The 27,809-nt window shown below is 41.6% G+C and overlaps 1 protein-coding gene across 2 annotated transcripts in view; it reads left to right on the top strand.

The window, feature by feature from the left end:
* The window catches only part of LOC112254157 (mitogen-activated protein kinase 14A), a 45,821-nt gene that overhangs the window by 2,541 nt on the left and 15,471 nt on the right, over positions 1–27,809 (top strand). For both annotated transcript variants that reach the window (XM_024426439.2, XM_024426438.2), the window contains exons 2-6: positions 16,506–16,635; positions 20,368–20,426; positions 25,885–25,996; positions 26,106–26,135; positions 26,603–26,650. In XM_024426439.2, coding sequence (XP_024282207.1) covers positions 16,506–16,635; positions 20,368–20,426; positions 25,885–25,996; positions 26,106–26,135; positions 26,603–26,650 — 379 coding nt within the window. The remainder of the gene's footprint in view (positions 1–16,505; positions 16,636–20,367; positions 20,427–25,884; positions 25,997–26,105; positions 26,136–26,602; positions 26,651–27,809) is intronic.

Below are 27,809 nucleotides of genomic sequence, written 5' to 3'. Positions count from 1 at the left end.
TCAATGCTATGCGTTGCAAGAAAGACGTCCTCCTCCCTCATGTGGTACCCTTCCTGCAGGCTCATCCTGACATGACCCTCCAGCATGACAACGCCGCCAGCCATACTGCTCGTTCTGCGTGTGATTTCCTGCAAGACCATGTTCTGCCATGGCCAGCGAAGAGCCCGGATCTCAATCCCATTGAGCACGTCTGGGACCTGTTGGATCGGAGGGTGAGGTCTTGGGCCATTCTCCCCCAGAAATGTCCGGGAACTTTCAGGTGCCTTGGTGGAAGAGCGGCAAAGGAAGAACTGGCAAATCTGGTGTCGTCCACGAGGAGGAGATGCACTGCACTATCTAATGCAGCTGGTGGCCACACCAGATACTGACTGTTACTTTTAATTTGCCCCCCCCCCCTTTGTTCAGGGACACATTATTCCATTTCTGTTAGTCACATGTCTGTGGAACTTGTTCAGTTTATGGCTGTTGTTGAATCTTGTTATGTAAATACAAATATTTACACATGTTCAGTTTGGTGAAAAATAAACTCAGTTGACATGGAGAGGACATTTCTCTTTTTGCTGAGTTTACATGCACAGTACCAGTCAAAAGTTTGGACACACCTACTCATTCAAGTGTTTTTCTTTATTTTTTTGACTATTTTCTGCATTGTAGAATGATAGTGAAGACATCAACTATTAAATAACACATGGAATCATGTAGTAACCAAAAAAGGTTAAACAAGTCAAAAAATATATTTTAAACTTGAGATTCTTCAAAGAAGCCACCCTTTGCCTTGATGACAGCATTGCACACTCTTGTTCGAGCTAGAAACACAAGCATTTCGCTACACCCGCGATACACATGTTTAGCAGATGTTATGTGACAAATAAAATTGTATTCAATTTTTTTATGACCTATTGCAGGGTGTAGCAATCTGCAATGTTTCAAATCACAAAATCAGGCCAGGGGATAATTTGCTTCTCAGCATTTTACGATAGCTGCCTACGAAGTGTCAGTCAGTGTAAAAATGAAGTTACTGTAACCAGATTGCTGTGCTACGTACTCTTCTGAGTGACTTGGGTCTGACTGTCTTTCAAACATCAGATTATCTTTGTTTTTGTGCAGATAGAAAAGAAAATGTGCCTACCTGGATGGTTTTCCTGGTGAACATCATCCTGTATACAAAAATAGATTAGCTAGCTTTTTCATTTACGAGAATTTAACAGTCTAGACGAAAGACTTCAGTCGCCTATTCACTACTGCCTCTCAACTAAACAGCACATATACAACAACGTTAATGCATCATCTGTCAGTTGTAGAAACCCGACTGTGTATGGTTCTTGTGCCTATCCCAAATGAAAATGTGACGTCTTTGGCATGCATGGTCATGATTAGGCTACTGAATGAAAAACATTTTATGCATGATGATAACAATGTAGGCTAGGCATACGGGGTGGGTATTCCAATGGCCCCACATGATGTTGCTTGAACTTGGCTGAATCATTATGCTTACATCTGAATGTAATCAGAAAGTGACTAAAACTGTACGGAAGTTTCTAGTTACATCACCTTGTGCCCAATAGCCCCTTGCTCCCTTTACATCCCTGCATGTTCTAGTAGCGCACTCTAACCCAGGCCAGCAGGCAGTGTGACGGATAGAAAGTCACGTGGTTGCCGGGCAGAAAGCAGCCCCACCTCCCCAGGCAGAGTAATGAGCGTTCTATTCTATAGGCATCTGCTGCCCTACCGGTGATGAGCCTGGAATGATGTCATCTTTTCCCATTGTGTGTGTACACTGATGAGTCATAACGGCGAGATTAGGTAGCCTAGTCTCTTCAGCTCTGTTTCGATTGAGTCATCCTGCTGTAGTCTCCTCAAGGTCCCTTTGACAAGAAGACTTCATTATAATGTAATTATAACACAGCCGCGCCTGTCCTGTGAGAATAGTTATTCTTCTGAACATGTTAAGTGTGTGTCTCACTGTTAAGTTGTTTTGTACAGTAGCAGCTGTTGATGCATCATTTTGCTTTCAGTTGGAAAGTGATGAATTGATCCTTTTGTCACTAGATGGCCATGCTAGAAAGGACAAAGGTGACAATGGCAATATCATCAGCAGTGGTGGGGAAAGTACCCAATTGTCTTACTTGGAAGTCACCCAGTAAAATACTACTTGAGTAAATGTCTACAAGTATAAATAATTTCAAATTCCTTATATTAAGCAAACCAGACAGCATCGTTGTTTTTGATTTTTTTTTTAACGGATAGCAAAGGGCAAACTCCAACACTTGACAAGATTTACAATTGAAGAATTTGTGTTTAGTGAGTCTGCCAGATCAGAGGAAATAGGGATGACCAAGGTTGTTCTCTTGATAAGTGCATGAATTTGACCATTTTCCTTTCCTGCTAGCCATACAAAATGTAATGAGTACTTTTGGGTGTCAGGGAAAATTGTGTAAAAAGTACCTTATTTTGTTTAGTAATGTAGTATTAGTAATGTAGTAAAGTAAAGGTTACCCCAAAAAAATACTTAAGTAAAAAATACTTTAAAGTATTACTTAAGTACTTTATACCACTGATCATCAGAAAGTGAGCAGAAAATATATGAGCTATTTGTACTTTAATTTGCGTTTAGGGTTAGTGGTAAGGGTAGCGGTAAGGGTTAATGTTAAGTTAGTGTCGGCGGTTGAAAGCTCTGAACTTCTGTCTCTGTATTATAGCCAAATATTGATGAGCTGCTGCGTCTCACTGGTCTCCTAGACAGTGCAGTTGCAGTAAATTGTGGGACACTGCACTAGGCTAAATTAGACTTATAGTGCTGGCAGGCGTGAGCTAAAACGTTGTCATAGGACTTCAGTGCTCTCAGAGCCTCAGAGTATACTCTATAGGCCTAAGTACTGTACCTTCTTGGGCGATGCAGTGAAACATACTTTGAGAGTGCGTTGACATTGTTGAGAGAAAAGCAACGTTGAGAGAGCGTGGCAGTGCAGTACTCTATAATGGGAGAGTAGGGTGGTATTCATAGACTAGATATGTGCCTAAATGGCACTATAGATGGTGCACTACTTTTGACCAGAGTCACATGGTCAAGTAGTGCGCTATGTAGGGAATAGGGTGCCATTTGGGACACAGTCCGTCCTTCCAGTTGTCTTGGCTATTCCATGAGTCAGTTCCTGTAGTCCTGTATGCAGTCAGTCAGTTGGTTGCCCGGGCCAGTCAGGCCAATCAGACCGTTGTTCAGGGAAGTCAGTCAATCAGTGGCTGCGTTTCTTGGTTTTATTTTTTGCAGTCCCGCTACTCAGATCTCACATCGCCCGGAGAAATGTCTAGCATATCATGTTAAAGTGGTTCCTGATACGGCGAATGGATCTTATCATATGCCCAGCAGGACTGCAAAGAAAGACAAGCTTGGATGCCAACCTTTTAGTCAGTCGGTTTCGAGTTAATGTATGTATTTGTTCCTGCCACCAGGCGGTCCCTCCCTCCCAGTCCTCAGTGTGAACTCTGCCTAATAAAGGATTGTAAGCACCATGTTTGGGATTCTAGATTCTACCCCATCTGTCATTCCAAGCCTTTTTGAGAAAACCACTCCCATCACAGACCTCACTCTATTCCTGCTCTGTTCCTAGAATTGGTTCTTAGAATGGAAGCCATCCAGGAGTTCCATGCTAAGAGTGTTTATGCAAAGAGTGTTCCGAGTTATTAATAATATATATTGGTAAGACTTTACTTTAAGACATTTTAAGAGGTGGGTTGTAAATGTTTTATTGAAGGTAGTTCATAGACAGTTAATAATTGGTTAAATATGAAGTTTATAAAAACAAATGTGTAAACAGATATGGCCTCAGCCTCATTAGAGTAGATTGCTGGTGTTGGTACAGTCGGGAGTGCTATGGTATCCAGTGCCCTCAGAGCCAGCCACTAAGCTAAGCTTACACAAACACAAATGCATTTAGAATACATAACAAAACAATGGTACTAAGATGACCACTGAAAAGTTTGCCTTCTTTGATAAGGCAATATGTAGTTGTGGTAACAAGTTTACTCTGAGGGGAAACCAGCTTCTATACTTATCTGACTTCGTAGGAACTTGCTTCCTTATTCCTTGGTGTTTAGAGGGCAAACTCTACACATAGTAGTTTAGTTTATCAGGATCCCATTTAGCTACTGCACATGCAGCAGCTACTCTTATGGTCCACATAAAATGTACAAATACATTACAGAACAGTAATAGACAAGAACAACGTAAGATAATAATACATTAAATAATTATACCATTTTTAAAAAGTGTATATATAGGGAAGACAAAATATTTACACACTTCATTTATACAGTACCAGTCAAGTTTGGACACACCTACTCATTCAAGGGTTTTGATTTGTTTAACACTTTTTGGTTACTACTTGATTCCATATGTGTTATTTCATAGTTTGATATATTCACTATTATTCTACAATGTAGAAAATAAAGAAAAACCCTTGAATGAGTAGGTGTGTAAACATTTGACTGGTACTGTACATATTCTTATATACAGTACAGTTAAATTAGGTCTTTAGAAAGAGGAGAGGCACTGTGATACAATATATTTTTGTTTTTTAAGCTAAACTAGCTGTTTTCCTGAGTAACCACTGGTGTCAGAGCATTCCACGATGACATGACTATATATAATGTGACGCATTAAATCTGTTTTTGGTTTGGGTACTGTGAAGAAACCGATAGTGGCGGGTCTAGTGGGGTATGTATGCCTGAAGTGTATGCAAATAGACTATACAACTGGTTAGGCATTTTCAACACACAAATGTTCCTTAAAAATACTAGAAGGGAAGCAGTCAATTTCTCCTCGACCATGAAAGACTATCATGCATGTTGTTGATGTTAGTTCTGTGTGTGTGGTTAAGGGCAAGGCGTGTTGCTTTGTTTTGAGCCCGCTGTGGCTTTCTTTGGTCTTACTTTGCTGCACCTGATCATATTACCGGACATTAATCACGTTGTGATCAAAGCCTGAACAACTAGTACAGGTGTGTTAAAAAAAAAACCCACATAACTAAATTTTATAACAGGCATGCCTCTCCCCATCTTCACAACAACTTTGTCAATATGACTTGACCATATTAACTGAACAGCCAGTGTTACTTCTAGGTGTTCAGATTCTTCAACTTGTTCCATGGTCACACCTTTTATACACAACTCCAGTTGAGGTTTAGGTCTAAGAGTTATGCTTTGAGCCAAATGTAATGCTTTTAGTTTTAAATGTATTTAAGGCCAGTTTATTGTTCATTGCTCATTCTAACACTGACTGTAACTCCTTGCTAAGAGTTTCAGTGAGCTCACTGGCTCTAAGTGCTGATGTGTAGTGTGCAATCATCAGCATATATAGTCATTTTAGCATGTAAGACAAGTGGCAAATAATTTGTAAATATAGAGAAGAGTAATGGCCCAAGGCAATTGCCCTGGGGAATACCGTACTGTACATTTCTGATGTTAGAGAAGCTTCCATTAAAGAATACTCTCTGAGTTCAATTGGATAAATAACTCTCCAACCATGTGATGACGGGTGACGTAATGCCATAAGTATTTTTTTCAATAATAAGTGCTGATCAATAGTCTCAAAAGCTGCACTAAAATCTAACAATACAGCTCCAACTATCATCTGATTATCCATTTATTTTAGCCAATCATCAGTCATCTAAGTCAGTGCAGTACAAGTTGAGTGCCCTTCCCTATATGCATGCTGAAAGTCAGTAACTAACTTGTTCTTTAAAAAATGCCCTTGTATTTGTTCAAACACAATTCTCTCCATCAGTTTACTAAGAAAAGTCAGCTTTACTGATTGAGCTGCTGTTAGAGCCAGCAGAGGGTGCTTTACTATTTTTAGGTAGTGGAATTACTTTCGCTTCCTTCCGCTCCTGTGGACACACACAATCCTTTAGGCTTTGGTTAAATATATGGCAAATGGGGTGGCAATACAGTCCGCTACCATTCTCAATAACTTCCCAACTAGGTTGTCTATACCAGGTGGCTTATCATTATTGATGGATAACAACTGTTTTTCCACCTCTTCCACCCAAATTCAATACGGCAATCCTTCCCTTTCATTATTAGATCTTAAATAATCAAATATAATGGTTCATTGGTCAATGTTGTCATTTCACTTCTGTTTGTCCACTTAACCAGTGAAATATTAATTCAAATGATTGGATATGTCAATAGGTTTTGTTATAAAAGACCCATCAACTTCAATGAACGATGGAGATTAAATGATTTTCTGCCCATAGTATAAGGTGCTCAAGTTTTCCCATTTATATTGTTTTGGTTATTATTATTATATGTATATTTTTTTTGTCACAATTTTTCAATTGACAAAATGTCAAACAATCAGCTGAGCAGCCTGAATTTTTTTGCCACTTTGCTCTTTTTTTCCTTCATCCTTTGAACCATGCAATTTTTAAATTCATCATCGATCCAGGGGGGCTCTAACAGTTCTCAGTGAGTTTTTTTTAGCAGCTGCATGTTTGTCAACATTTTGTCAAGAATAATTTTACAAATACTTAAAGTGCTGCATTGTTGGTCTGAATAATGTGGGAGGGGCACATCTCCACATGGCAACAGGGTGGACATAGTGATTTTGGTGTTAGGGATCTCCCTGCTGCTCTCTGGCTGCCACTTGCTGCATTGCAGGAGCTACACACCCTCTCATTGCCATCAAATCAGTAGTACCTGTGTGAATTATAATATGTTTAGTAGGTCTGTTTTAGGCTAGTGCTGTTTATTAATACTGGTATTTTAGTACCGTATTGTACTAAATACCTGTATTTATGCACGGACCAGTTTGGGTTTTTACTTGACCTTATATAACAGTATTTCAATGTTTGATTTGTTAAATATGTTAAACCACTCCGCCGCATGTAAATGTCAGTTTTTATGCTACTTGACTCGTCTCTCTTCTTCCACACACAAGGAGAGCAGTTTTTCTGCTCGACCAGGAGTCACAACCACTTGCAATCTGCATGGTCAATTCTGAAGATGCAACAAGGTGTTGGTAACACGGATGCTGCTTTCCATTTTGCTTCTTAATATAAATCCACAAGAGGTCTATAATTACAATATTAGTTTTTGTATCTTACTGTCTGCAAACAGCTAGTTTGTCTTTTCTCAGTTAAGTTGTGGCTAAAATAAATTGTGTTAGCCGTTAATGCTAACCGCTAGTTAGCTAGCTAAATGTACTTAGTCAGAGCAAACATACTCAGCAAAAAAAACAATATCGCTTTTTCAGGACCCTGTCTTTTAAAGATAATTTGTAAAAATCCAAATAACTTCACAGATCGTCAGTGTCAAGGGTTTAAACACTGTTCCCACGGTCATTAAGACACTTTATTTTACCTTTATTTAACTAGGCAAGTCAGTTAAGAACAAATTCTTATTTTCAATGACGGCCTAGGAACAGTGGGTTAACTGCCTGTTCAGGGGCAGAACGACAGATTTGTACCTTGTCAGCTCGGGGGTTTGAACTTGCAACCTTGCGGTTACTAGTCCAACGCTCTAACCACTAGGCTACCCTGCTGCCACACTAACAGCCTACAGACGGTAAGCAATTAAGGTCACAGTTATGAAAACTAAGGACACTAAAGAGGCCTTTCTACTGACTCTGAAAAACACCAAAAGAAAGATGCCCAGGGTCACTGCGCATCTGCGTGAACGTGCCTTAGGAGGCATGAGGACTGCAGATGTGGCCAGGGCAATAAATTGCAATGTCTGTACTGAGACGCCTAAGACAGCACTACAGGGAGACAGGACGGACAGCTGATCGCCCTCGCAGTGGCAGGCCATGTGTAACAACACCTGCACAGGATCGGTACATCCGAACAGCACACCTGCGGGACAGGTACAGGATGGCAACAACAACAACTGCCCGAGTTACACCAGGAACGAACAATCCCTCCATCAGTCATCAGACTGTCCACACTAGGCTAAGAGAGGCTGGACTGAGGGTTTGTAGGCCTGTTGTAAGGCAGGTCCTCACCAGACATCACTGGCAACAATGTCGCCTATGGGCACAAACCCACCGTCGCTGGACCAGACAGGACTGGCAAAAAGTGCTCTTTACTGACGAGTCACGTTTTTTTCTCACCAGGGGTGATCGTCAGCTTTGCGTTTATCGTCTAAGAAATTAGCGTTACACCGAGGCCTGTACTCTGGAGCGGGATCGATTTTGAGGTGGAGGGTCCGTCATGGTCTGGGGCAGTGTGTCAGAGCATCATCAGACTGAGCTTGCTGTCAGTGCAGGCAATCTCAACGCTGTGCATTACAGGGAAGACATCCTCCTCCATGTGGTACCCTTCCTGCAGGCTCATCCTGACATGACCCTCCAGCATGACAATGCCACCAGCCATACTGCTCGTTCTGTACGTGATTTCCTGCAAGACAGGGATGTCAGTGTTCTGCCATGGCCAGTGAAGAGCCCGGATCTCAATCCCATTGAGCACGTCTGGGACCTGTTGAATCGGAGGGTGAGGGCTAGGGCCATTTCCCCCCAGAAATGTCCAGAAACTTGCAGGTGCCTTGGTGGAAGAGTGGGGTAACATCTCACAGCAAGAACTGGCAAATCTGGTGCAGTCCATGAGGAGGAGACGCACTGCAGTACTTAATGCAGCTGGTGACAACACCAGATACTGACTGTTACTTTTGATTTTGATCCCCCCCCTTTTGTTCAGGGACACATTATTCCATTTCTGTTAGTCACATGTCTGTGGAACCTGTTCAGTTTATTTCTCAGTTGTTGAATCTTATGTTCATACAAATATTTACACATGTTAAGTTTGCTGAAGATAAACGCAACTGACAGTGAGAGGACATTTCTTTTTTTGCTGAGTTTAGCTAGCTAATACAGCCTGACACCAGTTCTGGTCTAGGCCTAGATCAGCATGTTGTTTGTGCAATGGTATATTCTAAATCAGAGAACAATTAGGTGAGCATTAATATTTTAGCTACATCCAAGCTAGCTAAATGAGAGGATAAAAAAATGAGAGAAATATTGTGATATGATATTTTGGTCACATTGCTCAGTCCTACTTTAAGCTACATGGTATATGTAATGTATAGGGAAATGTTTGTCGGGAAATGCCATAGCAGTCACTGCAGCAATAGGCTATGTCACTGATAAACATTGTGTGTGTGTGTGTGTGTGTGTGTGTGTGACTCAGATAGGGCTAGGCAGAGAAGGGCAGGGAATGTTCAACACCCACTGCTCTCCATGTTCTTTGTTCTGTATCAGGGTGTGGACATGGCATGTGCTGCTGAGGAATCACTGTAGTATGGATGTGTCACTGCGTGCGTGTGGATGTGTCACAGCCAAGCCATTTTACTGTTATACATGTGGACACAGCAGCTCAAGGACTACCACTTGATGAAGCTGACTCACTATCATACACATCATCCCCTTAGCTCCATACAGACAGACAGTAACATGAGGTGAGTCCTAAGTCATGCATTGCTGTCAATGGGAGACTAATTATATGACTTGAAGGACAACTCCACCACTTATAACATTTGGGTTGTTATTATGAAGGATTTAGTGTCCTACACAGTTTGTGTAATTTTATGATTTCATGTCTATTGACTGTTTAGTGATTTGTGAAACTGCAAATTGCTTCTCTGTTGCGTTTTCAAGTAGGATCCCTGTGATGACTAATACAAAAAAATACAGCGGTCTATATTTTTTTTATTTGACCTTTATTTAACTAGGCAAGTCAGTTAAGAACAAATTCTTATTTTCAATGATGGCCTAGGAACAGTGGGTTAACTGCCTGTTCAGGGGCAGAACAACAGATTTGTACCTTGTCAGCTCAGGGATTTGAACTTGCAACCTTCTGGTTGCTAGTCCAACACTCTAACCACTAGGCTACCCTGCCGCCTGTAGATGGTTTTTATCATATTGGAACTCCGTGCTAGATGCATAGCATTTGTTAAGTATTCAGTCCCCTTGACTTTTTCCTTATTGTGTTACGTTACCACAGTATTCTCAAACGGATTCCATAGTTTTTTTCCCTCCTCAATCTACACACAATTCCCCATAATGCCAAAGCAAAACCAGGTTTTAGAAATGTGTGCAAATGTATAAAAATAAAAAAAATAAAAAACTGATTTCACATTTGCATAAGTATTCAGACCCTTTACTCAGTACTTTGTTGAAGCACATTTGGCAGCGATTACTGCCTCACCCAAAAAGAGTTATGACACTAAAAGCTTGGCACACCTGTATTTGGGGAGTTTCTCACATTCTTCTCTGCAGATCCTCTCAAGCTCTGTCAGGTTGGATGGGGAGCATCGGTGCACAGCTATTTTCAGGTCTCTCCAGAAACGTTTGATTGGGTTCAAGTTGGGTTGGGCCACTCAGAGACTTGTCCCAAAGCCACTCCTGCATTGTCTTGGCTGTGTGCTATGGGTTGTTGTCCTGTTGGAAGTTGAACCTTCGCCCAGCCTGAGGTTCTGAGCGCTCTGGAGCAGGTTTTCATCAAGGATCTCCCTGTACTTTGCTCTGTTCATCTTTCCCTCAATCCTGACTAGTCTCCCAGTCCATACCGCTGCAAAACATCCCCACGGCGTGATGCTGCCACCATCGTGCTTCACCGTAGGGATGGTGCCAGGTTTTCTCCAGACGTGACGCTTCGCATTCAGGCCAAAAAGTTAAATCTTGGTTTCATCAGACCAGAGAATCTTGGTCTGAGAGTCTTCAGGTGCCTTTTGGCAAACTCCAAGCAGTCTTTTACTGATGAGCAGCTTCCGTCTGGCCACTCTACAATAAAGGCCTGATTGGTGGAGTGCTGCAGAGATGGTTGTCCTTCTGGAATGTTCTCCCATCTCCACAGAGGAACACTGGAGCTTTATCAGAGAGACCGTCAGGTTCTTGGTCAGCTCCCAAGGCCCTTCTCCCCCGATTGCTCAATGTTGGCCGGGCAGCCAGCTTGAGGAAGAGTCTAGGTGGTTCCAAACTTCTTCCATTTAAGAATGATCAAGGCCACTGTGGTCTTAGGGACCTTCAATGCTGCAGAAATATTTTGTTACCCTTCCCCAGATCTTTGCCTTAACACAATCCTGTCTCGGAGCTCTACGGACAATTCCTTTGCCCTCATAGCTTGTTTTTTGCTCTGACATGACCTGTCAACTGTGGGACCTTATATAGACCGGTGTGTGCCTTTCCAAATCATGTCCAATCAATAGAATTTACCACAGGTGGACTCCAATCAAGTTGTAGAAACATCTCAAGGATGATCAATGGAAACAGAGTCTCAAAGCAAAGGGTCTGAATTAGAGGTCGACCGATTATGATTTTTCAACGCCGATACCGATTATTGGAGGCCCAAAAAAAGCAGATACCGATTTAATCTGACAATTTTTTAAATGTAACATTTTTATATATACACTTTTGTAATAATGACAATTGCAACAATACTGAATTAACATTTATTTTAACTTAATATAATACATTATGGGCTTTTGGATGGGTGTTCTTAAGGTGATTCTACAGGTTGGTGGTATTTTATGATTTAGCCGTTGCTGACCCCATGCTTACATCTTTATCACAAATAAGACCTTGCTTTCCCTGGTGCCAATTCCATGTAACAGTCCCACACTGGTGCTCTGCTTTTCTCTGCCATCTGTAAAACACACACACAGCTCTGAAGTGACAATGATACTGAAGAGTCTGCTTTGGAGACAAATACTCTCAAGTTACCTGTTTTTAAGTTCCCTGTGATGAATGTTGAAAACAAAAACTGTACTTTCTATATGCAGGAAATCCTATTTTAATAATGGGCATGGTAAGAATTGACTACCAAAGTGCGAGTCATAATTCCCATGACACCTTCTAGCAAAATCTGAAAAGCGGTTTCTTCATTCATTTATTCCATAGGATGTTTTTAGATTCACTTAAATCAAGGTCTGTGTTTCATGTAGGCTTACACCACCTTGCCAATTTTATAACTGTGTAGATATCCATAGGACAAGGTAACTCTGATCAATATTGTCTAATTATAAGCGAAGATCGTTTTTTTTGTAGAGTGGATTTATGAAAATATGTTGACAAACGTTACCTTATCCTAGTGAGATTTACATGGGTATCAAAATGCCGAGACACAGACCTTATTGGAAGTTGATCAAGACATTCTCTATGGAAGACATGAACGGTAAAATAACGAAGGAACCCCTTTCAAGTTCAGCCGCAAGTTATTACAGGAATTATAACGCGTCGACTATTTCTCTCTAAACCACATACCTTTGACTATTACGAGCCTGCTGCTGCCTACCACCCCTCAGTCAGACTGCTCTATCAAATCATAGACTTAACTATAATAAACACACAGAAATACGAGCCTTAGTTTCCGGATTTGACCTATCACCCCTGAAAACAAAACGTTTATTCCGTTCTGTATTTTGGGTGGCATCCATGAACGGGTGGCATCCATGAATCTAAATATTCCTGTTACATTGCACAACTTTCAATGTTATGTCATAATTATGTAAAATTCTGGCAAATTAGTTCGCAATGAGCCAGGCTGCCCAAACTGTTGCATATACCCTGACTTTGCGTGCAATGAACGCAAGTGGCACAATTTCACCTGGTTAATATTGCCTGCTAACCTGGATTTCTTTTAGCTAAATATGCAGGTTTAAAAATACATACAGTGGGGCAAAAAAGTATTTAGTCAGCCACCAATTGTGCATGTTCTCCCACTTAAGATGAGAGGCCTGTAATTTTCATCATAGGTTGCATCCAAAGAACACCATACCTACTGTGAATACTTATTTTCCACCATAATTTGCAAATTAATTAATTAAAAATCCTACAATGTGATTTTTATGGATTTTTTTTTCTCATTTTGTCTGTCATAGTTGAAGTGTACCTATGATGAAAATTACAGGCCTCATCTTTTTAAATGGGAGAACTTGCACAATTTGGTGGCTGACTAAATACTTTTTTGCCCCACTGTGTAAGGCTTCAGTGATTTTTTTGCAATTCGTTCTTGTCATTGGCAGCAGAGAACTGGAAGGAAAGGCAGCCAAACGGGGTGTTTGCTTTGGGGATGACCAGTGAAATATACCTGCTGGAGCGCATGCTACAGGTGGGTGTTGCTGTGGTGACCAGTGAGCTGAGATAAGGCGGGGCTTTACCTAGCAAAGACTTGTAGATGACCTGGAGCCAGTGGGTTTGGCAACAAATATGTAGTGAGGGCCAGCCAACGAGAGCATACAGGTCGCAGTGGTGGGTGACAAAACCGATGGCACTGTGATGGACTACATCCAATTTGCTGAGTGTTGGAGGCTATTTTGTAAATTACATCGCTGATGTCAAGGATTGGTAGGATAGTCAGTTTTACGAGGGTATGTTCTGCAGCATGAGTGAAGGAGGCTTTGTTGTGAAATAGGAAGCTGATTCTAGATTTCATTTTGGATTGGAGATGCTTAATGTAAGTCTGGAAGGAGAGTTTACAGTCTAACCAGACACCTAGGTATTTGTAGTTGTCCACATATTCTAAATCGGAACCGTCCAGAGTAGTGATGCTAGTCGGGTGGACGGGTGCGGGCAGCGATTGGTTGAAGCAATGTTTTTTTACTAGCATTTATGAGCAGATGGAGGTCACGGAAGAAGTGGCCGCATGGTGCTGTCATTTATTTTACACTTTGGATGGTGTATCAATACACCCAGTCACTACAAAGATACAGGCACCCTTACTAACTCCGTTGCCGGAGAGGAAGGACACCACCGAAGGATTTCAGCCATGAGGCCAATGGTGTCTTTTAAAACAGTTAGAGTTTAATGGCTGTGATAGGTGATTGCAATAAGGCACTTATAAGTAGTTCTGCAAAACAATTGGAGTGTAAAAAAACAAAAAAAAATCCCCAAATACAAAGCAATTTGTTTGTGGCGAATCCAACACAACACATCACTGAGTACCACTCTTCATATTTTTAAGAATGGCGGTGGCTGCATCATGTTTTGTGTATGCTTGTCATCGGCAAGGACTAAGGAGTTTTTTAAGATGAATAGTAAAGGAGTAGAGCTAAGCAAAGGCAAAGTCCTAGAGGAAAACCTGGTTGTCTAATCGTTTTCAACAGACACTGGGAAACAAATTCACCTTTCAATAGGACAATAACCTAAAACACAACGCCAAATATACACTGCAATTGCTTACCAGATGACATTGAATGTTCCTGAGTGGCCTAGTTACAGTTTGGACTTAAATCTAGTTGAAAATCTATTGTGAGACTTGAAAATGGCTGTCTAGCAATGATAAAAAACCAACTTGACAGAGCTTGCCAAATGTTTTGAAGAATAATGGGCAAATATAGTAAAACCCAGGGGTGCAAAGTTCTTACCATTACCCAGAAAGACGCACAGCTCTAATCACTGCCAAAGGTGATTCTGGCATGTATTGACTCAGTGGTGTGAATACTTATGTGAATGAGATATTTTAGTGTTTTTGTTCCCATTCATAAAAAATATAGAAAAATGTTCTTCCACTTTAACGTTCAAGTATTTTGTGTAGATCGTTGACAAAAAAATTACTATATATACAGCCCCTCATGAGTAAAACGTTTCCCATAAGAAAACCAAATGAATAGTGTTGCACGGTATACTGAAACTTTTGTACTTTTTCAATACCAGAACTTGAAACGGTTCGGTAACAGAATTTGTTACTTTCAGTAATTCTGTCAAATGTGTCTGACGTCTTCTACTGATTTGAGAGGATCAAGTCTGTCTATCAGCGCAGCGGATGTCCCCTTTTATATAGCGAACGCACCGTGCCTGCTACTCTTACTCAATGCTAGCTCTAGCCTGTCCTGAGCAACTGCTGCACTCACTGGGGTGTGTGTGCTGCAACATGTTAGCTCCCTCCTCATGCTGCACAGAAGTTAACACACTTCGACACATGCGACACATCATGTAGAAATGTTGCAACTGTTTATTACTGTTCTCAAAACAATGTCCATTACAGGCTAGAACACTTTACAATGCAAAATACAGGTAGCTTCCAGCTTTGTAGGATAACTTTCCTGGCTAGCTCACAGCTGAAGCTAACATCAATTCACTACCCTAGTACTTTGTCATAAAATGCAAACAATAATACAAAATATCCTTATTTCAAAGCTGAGTCTCACCAAAAACCATAGTCATTGCCAAAACTTGAATAATTCACTTTGTCTCCCTCGCATCAGTCACATCTCTCTGTCCGTGTGTGTGAATGACATCATTAGGGCTGAGACAGCGTGCACTTTTCTAAAAGAGATTGCTTCTTCAATTCAAATGTTGCTGATCAGTACAATAAAATAAGTCTCAAATGGAAGGGAAACAGATTTGTTTTTCATCTGTAGCACCATGAAATCAGCCAAAACAAGCTCCATATACCTCAGTGCATGCACACATTCCTATTGTCACACCCTGGTCGAGGTATTTTGTGTTTATCTTCATTTATTAAGTCTATGGCTGTTTGAAGTGGTTCTCAGTCAGAGGCAGGTGTTTATCGTTATCTCTGATTGGGAACCATATTTAGGCAGCCATATTCTTTGAGTGTTTCGTGGGTGATTGTCCTTAGTGTCCTTGTTCCTGTCTCTGTGTTAGTTTACACAAGTATAGGCTGTTTCGGTTTTCGTTACGTTCATTACGTTCTTTGTTTTGTAGTGTTTATAATTGATTCGTGTTTTACGTTTGTTTATTAAACATGGATCGAAATCTACACGCTGCATTTTGGTCCTACTCTCCTTCACCACAAGAGAACCGTTACACCTATTGAATACGCATTCACCTCTATTGTGAATTGGCCTAGGCTACATCTTGATTTACCCAGTTTATCAATAGAGACTTAACAGTTATAATTTACTTTAAATGTTATGTTTTTATGTAGATTGGTTAGAACAAAGACAAATTGGTTGTATCTCAGAAAAAATTGACATCAAACATTTAAAATGTAATGATATATTGATCTCAAAGGATCTGTCTGGATCAAGTGCCATTTTGACTGTGACTTTGGCTAATACGCCTTTTTTTTGCTGTGGTAACCGAGTATCGTGATACTAAGACTGGTATCGAAGTCAAATGATGCGCTGCATCATTCGTGGGGGACGACGTGTACTGTTGCCTTGCTGTAGATTTGCCCTAACTATGCTGTGCTACATGCGGCAGGAAGGGAGGGCTACTGCATTGATACGGAGTACTGCAAAATTACCGAGGCTACAACAATCATGATGTTCGAAAATAAAACACCTTTGTGTACAGCGCCTCTCCAGGTCCCAAGGACCACTTCACACAATATTACATTTAATAATGGTTTATTTAAATGTCTGGTTGAAAGTAGCATGCAATCGAAATAAGAGGAATGTAGTGTTGAATTATTGATGTAACGTCATTACTGTGATAACAGGAATGTTATGTTATATCAGTAATATTATACATGTGACATGAATGTTATAATTACCAAGGTGTGTGTGTGTGTGTGTGTGTGTGTGTGTGTGTGGTCTTTGACACTGCGCAGCTCGTCGTATGACGTGAAGTCGGGGCTGAAGATAGCGGTGAAGAAGCTGTCGAGGCCGTTCCAGTCCGTCATTCACGCTAAGAGGACCTACAGAGAACTACGACTCCTCAAACACATGAAACACGAGAACGTGAGTTAACCCGTCCCCACACACACCTCCCGGAGCAGGTGAGTTAACCTTTCCTTGACCTTTTTACTGATTGATTCAGTCCAACTTTGCAGAAGTTACCGGATTTTTCACGAGTCCCAGTTTGAGCCTAGAGGATTCCCTCGCTGCTTATTCAAGTTCCAATAATCCTCCAACTCCGATTTCTGAAAAATCTTGTGTGTGTGTGTGCACGCGCCCATGCATGTGTGTGTTGCCGCCATCTGCCTCCACTCTGGGGAAAGCTGACCTGACCTCAAGAGTGAGAGTTACTGACTGTGGTGCTGTATCTGTGTGCTATGAAAGGCTATTGATTGCCATCTCTTAATGGATGGAGTAGACGTGTCTGTTTTTGTGTGCGCTCACGAGTGCGTGTGAAGGGAGTCAAGTGGACGAAGTATGTGTTTTTATATGATCCTCCGGCTCCTGTGGTAAGTGTACTGGAGCTTCTTTCTGAAGGGATCAACAGGTCAGTGTCACATCCATAGAACGACATTCACTTGAACAGGCAAAAGGCCTCTGGCCCTTTGGACCATGACATTCAATGTCAAGTCAAATTGTATTGGTCACATACACGTATTTAGCAGATGTTATTGCGGGTGTAGCGAAATGCTTGTGTTCCTAGCTCCAACAGTGCAGTAGTATCTAACAAGTCACAACAATACACACACATCTAAAAGTAAAAGAATGGAATTAAGAAATGTATAAATATTAGGACGAGCAATGTCGGCGTGGCATTGACTAAATAAGGTAGAATAGATTACAGTAGATACTGCTTTACTCATCTCATATGTATGTAAAAAGTATTAAAGTGCCTAGTGTTCCATTATTTAAAATGGCCAGTTTATGTATATAGTGCAACAGCCTCTAAGGTGCAGGGTTGTGTAGCCAGGTGGTAGCCGGCTAGTATGGCTATTTAACATTATGGCCCTGATATAGAAGCTGTTTTTAAGTCTCTCGGTCCCTGCTTTGATGCACCTTTACTGACCTTGCCTTCTGGATGATAGCGGGGTGAAGAGGCGGTGGTTTAGGACCTTGATGATCAGCCTTCCTGTGACATCGGGTGCTGGATGACCTGAAGGGCAGGCAGTGTGTCCCCGGTGATGCGTTGGGCAGACCGTACCCCCCTCTGGAGAGCCCTGCGGTTGCGGCCGGTGCAGTTGCCGTACAGGCGGTGATATTGCCTGGCAGGATGCTCTCAATTTGGCATTGGTGTAAGTTTCTGAGGGTCATAGGGGCCAAGCTGAATTTCTGCAGCCTTCTGAGGTTGAAGAGGTACTTTTGCACTGCCTTCGCCACATTGTCTATGTGGGTGGACCATTTCAGATTGTCAGTGATGTGTACGCCGAGGAACTTGAAGCTTTCCACCTTCTCTACTGCGGACCCGTCGATGTGGACAGGAGCGTTCTCCCTCTGCTGTTTCCTGAAGTCCATGATCAGCTCCTTAGTTTTGTTGACGTTGAGAGAGAGTTTATTTTCCTGGCCCCACTCTGCCAGGGCCCTCACTTCCTCCCTGTAGGCTGTCTCGTCATTATTGGTAATCAGGCCTACTACTGTTGTGTCGTCTGCAAACTTGATGATTGAGTTGGAGGCATGCGTGGCCACCCAGTCATGGGTGAACAGGGAGAACAGAAGGTGGCTGAGCACACACCCTTGTGGGGCCCCTGTGTTAAGGATCAGCGAAGTGGAAGGGTTGTTTCCTACCTTCACCACCTGGGGGAGGCCCGTCAGGAAGTCCAGGACCCAGTTGCACAGGGTGAGGTTCAGACCCAGGGCCCTGAGCTTAATGATGAGCTTGTAGGGTACTAGGGTGTTGAATGATGAGCTTTAGTCAATGAACAGCATTCTGACGTAGGTATTCCTCTTGTCCAGATGGTATAGGGCAATGTGCAGTGTGATGGCTATTGTATCGTCTGTGGATCTATTGGGGCGGAAAGCAAATTGAAGTGGGTGTCGGGTAAGGTAGAGGTGATATGATCTTTAACTAGCCTCTCAAAGCGCTTCATGATGACAGCAGTGAGTGCTACGGAGTACCTTGACTTAAGTGGAAATGTTAGAATTAGAACGACTAGAATATTCTATGGTCACATCCCCTCTCTAACATTGAGTCACCATAGGAGAGCTAAGTTGTAGGACGTGAAGAGGCCCCTCAGCGCTTATTCAAACATCAGTCCTGCTCACTGATTTCACTCTCACGGTGGTATGGTGCTGCAAACCCCAACACTTCACCTTTACAACCCCTGGTTACATCCAATATTATGCCTGTTATGCTTGTGGTGTGAAGGGAGGTTAACTCTGCATAAACCAGTGGTGTAAACAACACTGGAGCAAATTTCTTCCTTCAGGGGTGTGGGGTTTCACTGAATGATTCAGTGGTGGTGAAGCTGAACACACTAGGTCAACTGCTGTGTTTCATCGTCAAGTTGAAGATGATAGGGGGTTTGACCCAGAGCCCAACTTAAGAGTCGCCATGCTGCTGCACCGTAAGCAAATACCACCAAACTGTGGTTGTGTGTGGCAAATGGCAATAAATTCATATTTATCGGACAAGACTGACTGTGGTGATTGTGCACAAGGTCTTTTTTCGAAAACTAAATGTTATCCCTCTGTGACTTTAGGTAACGCTCAGGCAACAGCAGGATCCACCTGCCACAGGGAGTGTGTGGGTTTGAGTTGTTTAAACTTCTCTTTTGAGTTCAGGTAACAATTAGCGCTTAGCAGCAGGTAAGGGAACAGTTGAGTAGATACACGTGTCAGTTTGATCACAGCTCTTGAGTCTTGACCCACTTATTCTCTGAGTGAATTTCCCCACTGTTGCCTGGTTACACTGCAGGCTATGTTTTTTTGGAAAGCCTGAGTCAGCCAATCACTTTTTGTTTTGGCTCGAGTCCACCAATCGCAGAGGGCTCTGCCCTGCGTGGACGGTGTCGAGTCGTGTTGTTATGACACCCACCCACATCAGTCAGTTTCTCTAGAGGGGGGCACACTGGGTCTGGCACCGATGTCCGCTTCCTCCCTCTGTCCGCTCTCCTCAACTCCTCTCTAGCCACCCACACAGTGCCTGCATGCTAGCTCTTCTTTCTCTCTCCTTTTCCCTCTCATTCCCTTGTTCTCTCTCCCTCTGGCTCTCTCTTTCTGTTTATTGTATTCTGCATGATTTCCTGTAAGGAGTTAAGTCATCACTTTCTCCTGTGTTAACAGCAACACATACACACACACTATGAGTGCATTAGCCTGTGTCACAGAGCCCCGACTGTCACTGTGTACTCTCTGTCCTGTGTTGAGAGCAGAACAGTGGTTTGGGCTCTGTTCCAAAGCTTTAGAACTACCTGCCATGGCTGCATCCAAAAATCCCTAAACTTTGTTTGATGAAACGTGATGTTTGTTGTCAAAGCGACTTTTATCTGATGGTTATTAAAACAGTGAAAGACCATGTCAAGGACGACGGGCGGTAGCACAGTCTCACACTAAGAAGGCTCTACTTTTCTTTGCACAATGACAAATGCATAAACCATTCTCCTCTGTTTGTGCACTCTGCACATTGCCTCAATCCCCCTGAGGGATTTTAGCAGTTGGAAGAAGACCACATGTTGTGGTGTTTGTTATTGTTTTGTCTGTAGTGTGAGCTTTTTTTGTAGTATGAGTTATGTTTGCAATGTGAGTTGTGTCTGTTGTATTTAGAATGTTGTCTAACCTTTGACCTCCTCTTTCTGTCAGGTGATCGGCCTGTTGGATGTGTTTACGCCCGCTACCAGCCTAGAGGAGTTCAACGATGTGTGAGTAACATCTTTCTTGTTCTCTCTCTTGCTCGCCATTTCTAAACCCCTCGCTCTGGCATTTCAAATAGCTGTTGTATAGGAGTTTAAGTTGCTTAGCAGAACACATGCAAATGTATATGTTATAGGGATGGGGGGGGGGGTCGATACAGTAGGCTTGGGCGGTTCCAGATTTTAATATTGTTGTACTGTCCTTCTCTCATACCAGAATTTGTGGTATTACCAGCATAGTACACAAGTGGGCACTAAAAACACAGTAAAAGCCCATTGGGCCTCCGTTACCAGAATGTTAACAAACTTGGCACAAACTAATAACGAAATCACATAGACGCTGTTAGCTAAATGCTAACGAGCGAAAACTAACAAACAAATTGCAAAGATGGGCAAATCCAGCTCCATAAAGTTATACAAGCATAGCTACACGCGAAAGTGAATGAGATAAATTGTGCAAATGAACAAATGAAGTTGTGACGCATGCTTTTTCTGAAGGAAGTGCAGCATGTGTACATGGAGAAGAACTGAGGCGGGGGGGGGACGCTAGTAGGAAACACACAGGGGAAAAATAACTCATCCAGAACTCTTTGTCTTCTGGCAGGAAGCCGTTATAAGATATCTGATGGCAAACATTTAGTTGTGAATTCAGTACAAGTATAACTTTATCACCTCGTGTGCGCCACACAGAGAGACTCTCCAATAAATTTCGAACGCTATGGACTCAGCAGCTCACTTTCTCCCGTTGTGCTATTTACAAACAAGCACAGTGACTGGCTCAACTGTTTTGGGGATCCACAGTAAGCTTAATCATTTAAAATAATGTGACAGGTGAAATGAAGAACGCAATTATCTCCTTAAGGTATTGCACAAGTTGACTGCAAGGTAATAACTTAAGTAGCTACAAATATTCAAATATATTGGAAAACTTTGGACTGGATTGAAAAACCATTCCGTGGCTTTTCCCAAATACCCCGGTATACGGTTTATACAGTATACCACCCAAGCTAACAGTAGAGTATTGCGATATTATTTTTGATGATTTTATGTCGATACTCTGGGCTCCATTTGAACAAACTTAACGCAATGGTACATGTAAGCGCGGGTGGTAGTGCCATAGGTTCGGGGGTGTGTCAAATATTTTTGCTATTTTCACAACCGGAATTATGGGAACAGATGCTGGCGGTATGCTGTCAGTGTGCAAGTGCTGGGTTTTGATGAATATAAAGTTGTAGATGTTTCGAGGGTTGACCACCTCACTGGCCAATCAGAACGTGCTCCGTGGCTAAATATTTGGTTGCTTCAAGTTGTGTATTTACAGTATTTTATGAATTGCGTTGTCAACTCCAATTCGAATGTTAGTCCATTGTAGCCTAATTTGTTTAATAACCTACAGAAACAAAAATAACAAAATGTTTGTAAGCCTATCCCATCTTTGCTAAATCCACATTGTAAGATGTCTAATTGCATGACTTCAATATGGAAATATATTGTTAAACACAGCATTTGCTGTGATCTAGAGGCTAGGCCTACTGTAACAGTGCATTCGGAAAGTATTCAGACCCCTTGACTTTTTCCACATTTTGTTACAGCCTTATTCTAAAATGGATTAAATAAACAATCCTCAGCAATCTACACACAATACCCCATAATGACAAAGCAAAAACAGTTTTTTGGAAATTTCGCAAGTTATTTAAAATAAAAAGCTGAAATCGCACATTTACCTAAGTATTTAGTCCCTTTACTCAGTACTTTGTTGGAGCACCTTTGGCAGCAAATACAGCTTAGTCTTCTTGGTTATGACTCTACAAGCTTGGCACACCTGTATTTGGGGAGTTTCTCCCATTCTTCTCTGCAGATTCTCTCAATCTCTGTTAGGTTGGATGTGGAGCGTCACTGTACAGCTATTTTCAGGTCACTCCAGAGATGTTTGATTGGATTCAATTCCAGGCTCTGGCTGGGCCACTCAAGGACATTCAGAGACTTGTCCCAAAGCCATTCCTGCATGGTCTTGGCTGTGTGCTTAGGGTCCTTGTCCTCTTGGAAGGTAAACCTTCCCCAGTCTGAGCACTATGGAGCAGGTGTTCGTCAAGGATCTTTGCTCCATCCATTTCCCTCGATCTTGACTAGTCTCCCAATCCCTGCCGCTGAAAAACATCCCCACAGCACCATAGGGATGGTGCCAGGTTTCCTCCAGGTGTGACGCTTGGCATTCAGGCCAGAGAGTTCAATCTTTGTTTCATCAGACCAGACAATCTTGTTTCTCATGGTCTGAGAGTCTTTAGGGGCCTTTTGGCAAAGTCCAAGCTGGCTGTTATGTGCCTTTTACTGAGGAGTGTCTTCCGTCTGGCCATTCTACCATAAAGGCCTGATTTGTGGAGTTCTGCAGAGATGGTTGTCCTTCTGGAATGTTCTCCCATCTCCACGGAGGAACACTGGAGCTCTTTGAGAGAGACCATTGGGATCTTGGTCAGCTCCCGACGCCAAGGCCCTTCTCCCCCGATTGCTCAGTTTTGGCCGGGCAGCTAGCTACAGGAAGAGTCATTGTGGTTCCAAACGTCTTCTGTTTAAGAATGATGGAGTTTCTTGGGAACCTTCGATGCTGTTTTGATGTCCTTCCCCAGATCTATGCCTCGACACAATCATGTCCGTAGAGCTCCGAAAAACTTCCTTCCACCTCATGGCTTGGTTTTTGCTCTGACATGCACTGTCAACTGTGGGACCTTTATATAGACAGGCGTGTGCCTTTCCAAATCATGTCCAATCAATTAAATTTAGGTGGACTCCAATCAAGTTGTAGAAACATCTCAAGGATGATCAACTGGAACAGAAGCTCAAGTTTCATAGCAAAAGGTCTGAATACTAATGTAAATAAGGTATGTTTTTTTTTATTTTGAATACTTTTGCGAGAAAGTCTTAACCTGTTTTCGCTTTGTCGTTATGGGTTGTTGTGCGTAGATTGAGGAGGAAAAAAATTTATGTAATCCATTTTAGAATAAGGCTGTAACGTAACAAAATGTGGAATAAGTAAAAGGGTCTGAATACTTTCCGAATTCACTTGAAATTGCATTATGTCTTTAAAGTCTGAGCCATGGATATGCCAAACGTTGTGAATAAGCAAGATTAAATGCACTATAGATGAGGCTTAAAATGAGAGTTAATAATTTGAATGAAATTCTAATCAAAATAAAACAACTTCTTTTAAATGGTCTATGTTTAAATACAGTTACAGGCACAATAATTTCTCCCTGTGGGCATATAAAATTAAGACTATTGAGGCTTTTACGCACATCAAAAATAAATAATAATAGGAGCCGACTAAAATAATTATAAAAAGGGGAGGTCCACTCACTGTTTTGCTGCTCCCAAACTTGATCTTTCACTAAAGCTTTGGTGATTGATAGTTATTTCAAAGCACTCTCACGAGCCAAACCCTTTATTGAGCATGACAAAAAAAAACAGCCTTCATTGAGGGGAGGCTATGATTTCTTGTTTTTCGTTTCATTTGATAAAATGACAATATTTCAAAATCGGATGGAGTCAGAACCATGATATCTTAAATAACCTCTCTTGTTCCATGGCACTGTGTGCACACAGTCCTAAAATGTCTATACGTACAACATTTGCACGTCTATACAATTGACAGGAGAGTCGTAATTTGTGTCATTCCGAGGCACATTCTCAAAAAACTTTGGCTATTGATATGGCATTATAGGGAGACTGAATAGTTTGGAGGAGCGCATCTTTGGTAATCGGACGAGGGGTGCTCTTTGAAAATGGGGATGGGATTGCCTACTTGAACAAGCAAAATAAAGTATGCAGATATGTGAATTGTGAATCATGAAACCTCAAATATTTCAGGGCACTCTCACTAAGCCATTGAAAACCCTGTTAACTCGTAGGCTACTTGGCTAATGCATGGTCAGGATAAAATGACGCACCCATGCAAAGCTGCTGAACCTGCCTTGATTAAAAGGGGGGTAGGATATGCTTGGTTTTAATCAAATTAAACAAAACGGGGGGTCAGGCAATCGTTTTTTAAATGTTTTTAAATACGAGATTCCATGGGCACTGTATGTCACGGCTGGATAGGTTGCACTTCCGCTCTTAAAATCCATGCCATTACCAAATACGTTACCTGCTTTTGATGGGTCTTAAAACTTTCATTTTGCGCTGTATGAAATTGCCACTTTTGCACTTTTTTTTTTTAAGGACACACATCAAATCTTGCCACCCCTCCCACCTCTGTGCAAGTGAGCTGATATTGGACAGGTAAATTGCAGAACCTTAGTGTAAGGGGTGAAAATGCCAGTGTGCCAGATTTTACATCACAAATTTGCAAACTAAGGTGCATTCAACACTTGCACCTATTTATAGAGCCCTGTGACTCTTTAAGTGTCGATTTGCAAAACATTGTATTTTCTACTTTTTTTCGTTAGCTAGCGCGAGTCTGCTGTACCTGCTCCAACACTCTGTTATTTTTCATCCTATAGCTTGTTCTATAGGATGTTCCAATATGTTTGGAACATCAAATCACAATCAAATGCCGTATCGACTCACGATACATATAGAATCGTGATAATATAGAAACGCAATATCATATCTATGCATAAGTATCGTGATAATATCGTATTGTGAGGTCCCTGGCAAATCCCAGCCGTATTATATTTAAACAAACCTGTTTCTGCAGGTCTCGATTTAATGTGTTTGGTCGTGTGATTTATCTCATTGAGACACATGCAGGTTTACCACTGCACACATGCTGCACATTATTCCTTATTTCCATGGTAACAAGCATTCCACTGTCTATGTGGCTTCCAGTATAAATGTGTGTAGAATACTGAAGTACTAACCTTCATTTCTCATTGGGCTAGGATAGGATCTCTCTCACTCTCTCTCACTCTCTCTCTCACTCTCTCACTCTCTCACTCACTACCTACCATCGAAAAGTTTGGGGTCACTTAAAAAAATGCTCTTGTTTATAAAAGATAATAATTGATAATTGATCAAAAATACAGTGTAGACATAGTTAATGTTGTAAATGACTATTGTAGCTGGAAACGTCAGATTTTTAATGGAATATCTACAGAGGCCCATTATCAGCAACCATCACTATTGTGTTCCAATATGCCATGTTGTTAGCTATTCCAAGTTTATCATTTTAAAAGGCAGCTGAAAACTGTTATTCTGATTTAAAGAACCAACCTTCTTTAGACTTGCCTTCTCTATCCCTGGTTCACCCTAAATGAGCTGTAAAGCACTTAGCGGTGTTTACTGCTTGTAATTTGTAGTTTAATTTGAGACCTCTCTCTCTACACCTATTGTGTTTCCCCTAGGATTTTTTTCAGCAGCGGTGTGGGGTTGTGGGTGGCCAATGGTGCGGTCTCTGACCACACCACTGTTTTAAAGCACATTTCCTGCAATGATACAAATTTTCCCATTACCTTTTTTGGGTTGTGATTGGCAGGTACCTGGTGACCCACCTGATGGGGGCGGACCTCAACAATATCGTCAAGTGTCAGAAACTGACGGACGACCACGTTCAGTTCCTCATATACCAGATCCTCCGGGGTCTCAAGGTGTGTGTGTGTGTATGTGTGTGTGTGTGTGTGTGTGTGTTTTCATAGGTGCAGCTATAGGTTTTCATAGCTATGCAGTTGTAAATAGTTGTCTGTTTTTGTTTTGCAGTATATCCATTCAGCAGACATCATCCACAGAGTAAGTTACATCAAACTTACAGTACCAGTCAAAAGTTTGGACACACCTACTCATTCAAGTTAAAAAAACAAACATTTATTTAGTATTTTCTACATTGTAGAATAATAATGTCAATAGTGTGCAAAGATGTCATCAAGGCAAAGGGTGGCTACTTTGAAGAATCTCAAATCTCAAATATATTTTGATTTGTTTAACACTTTGTTGGTTACTACATGATTCCATCTGTGTTATGTTATAGTTTTGATGCGTTTCACTATTATTCTACATTGTAGAAAATATATATATTAAAAATTATATTTTTTAAACCCTTGAATGAGTAGGTGTGTCCAAACTTTTGACTGGTACTTTACATCATTCTTTACGTCAAGATGCTTGCATTTGGTGGAGGGTGGAAATTGGAATACCTGACAGTGTTAATGTATACTCAATACCTGCCTTATTCTCCCTTCTCTCCTTCCCCTCTGCAGGATCTGAAGCCCAGTAACTTGGCAGTGAATGAGGACTGTGAGCTCAAGGTGAGAAAGTTTTTCGATTTATTAAACCAGTCTGCCTAACTAAAAGGGATAGTTCAACTACCCTGAACTGCTTCTCCTCTCCAGCTAGTAAGAGTTTTGATTTTATACAGTATTTTCAACACGACGGTCACGAACATGAAACATACAGTAAAGCTCAGTCATTTACAGCTGTTAGATATTTCGTTCAGACTGGTGAAAAATGCACGCCTGAAGTGGTGGGCTGTTCATGAAGTTGCAACGTGCAGAATGCTACAGTCTGCCCACTGTATTTAGTTATTTTCTGCATTTGCATTGTTCTTTCGAAGGCCAAACCCACCATTTGTGTGCGTGGCCAAAGGGCTTTATTTTCATGTCATCTAAGCATAGCACCGCTTGGAGTTTGCTAAACGGCATTGGCACTTGGATTGGAACCAGTGTTATGGTCATATGACATGAAAATATACGTATTTGGCCACGTACACCGGTGGTGGGTTTGGCCTTCGAAGGAACAATGCATATGCAGAAAATACTCATCCATACTGTAAAATATGGTGGTGGATCTTTGCTGTTATGGGGTTATTTTGCGCCCACTGGTCCTGGGGCCCTTGTTAAGGGCAATTGCATCATGAACTTTACCAAGTATCAGTGTACATTTTAGCCAAAAACCTGGTTACCTATACCAGGAGAATTAAACTTGGGCGCATTGACTCAACACACCTGCAGGCTGTGTAAGGGCTTTTTGACCAAGAAAGAGAGTGATGGAGTGCTGCATCAGATGACCTCTGGCCTCCACAATCCCCCGACCTCAACCAAATTGAGATGGTTTGGGATGAGTCGGACTGCAGAGTTAAGGAAAAGCAACCAACAAGTGCTCAGCATATGTGGGAACTCCTTCAAGACTGTTGTAAAAGCATTCAAGGTGAAGCTGGTTTAGAGAATGCCAAGAGTGTGCAAAGCTGTCATCAAGGCAAAGGGTGACTACTTTGAAGATTCTCAAATATAAATATATTTTGATTCGTTGAACACTTTTTTGTGTTCCATAGTTTTGATATCTTCACTATTAGTCTACTATGTAGAAAATAGTAAAAAATTAAGAAAAACCCTTGAATGAGTTGGTGTCACGCCCTGGTCAAAGTATATGGTGTTTGTCTTTATTTATTTGGTCAGGCCAGGGTGTGGC

Source organism: Oncorhynchus tshawytscha, linkage group LG07, assembly GCF_018296145.1.
Source record: "Oncorhynchus tshawytscha isolate Ot180627B linkage group LG07, Otsh_v2.0, whole genome shotgun sequence".
Taxonomy (NCBI): Eukaryota; Metazoa; Chordata; class Actinopteri; order Salmoniformes; family Salmonidae; genus Oncorhynchus; species Oncorhynchus tshawytscha.
This window is presented reverse-complemented; position numbering and strand designations above follow the sequence as displayed.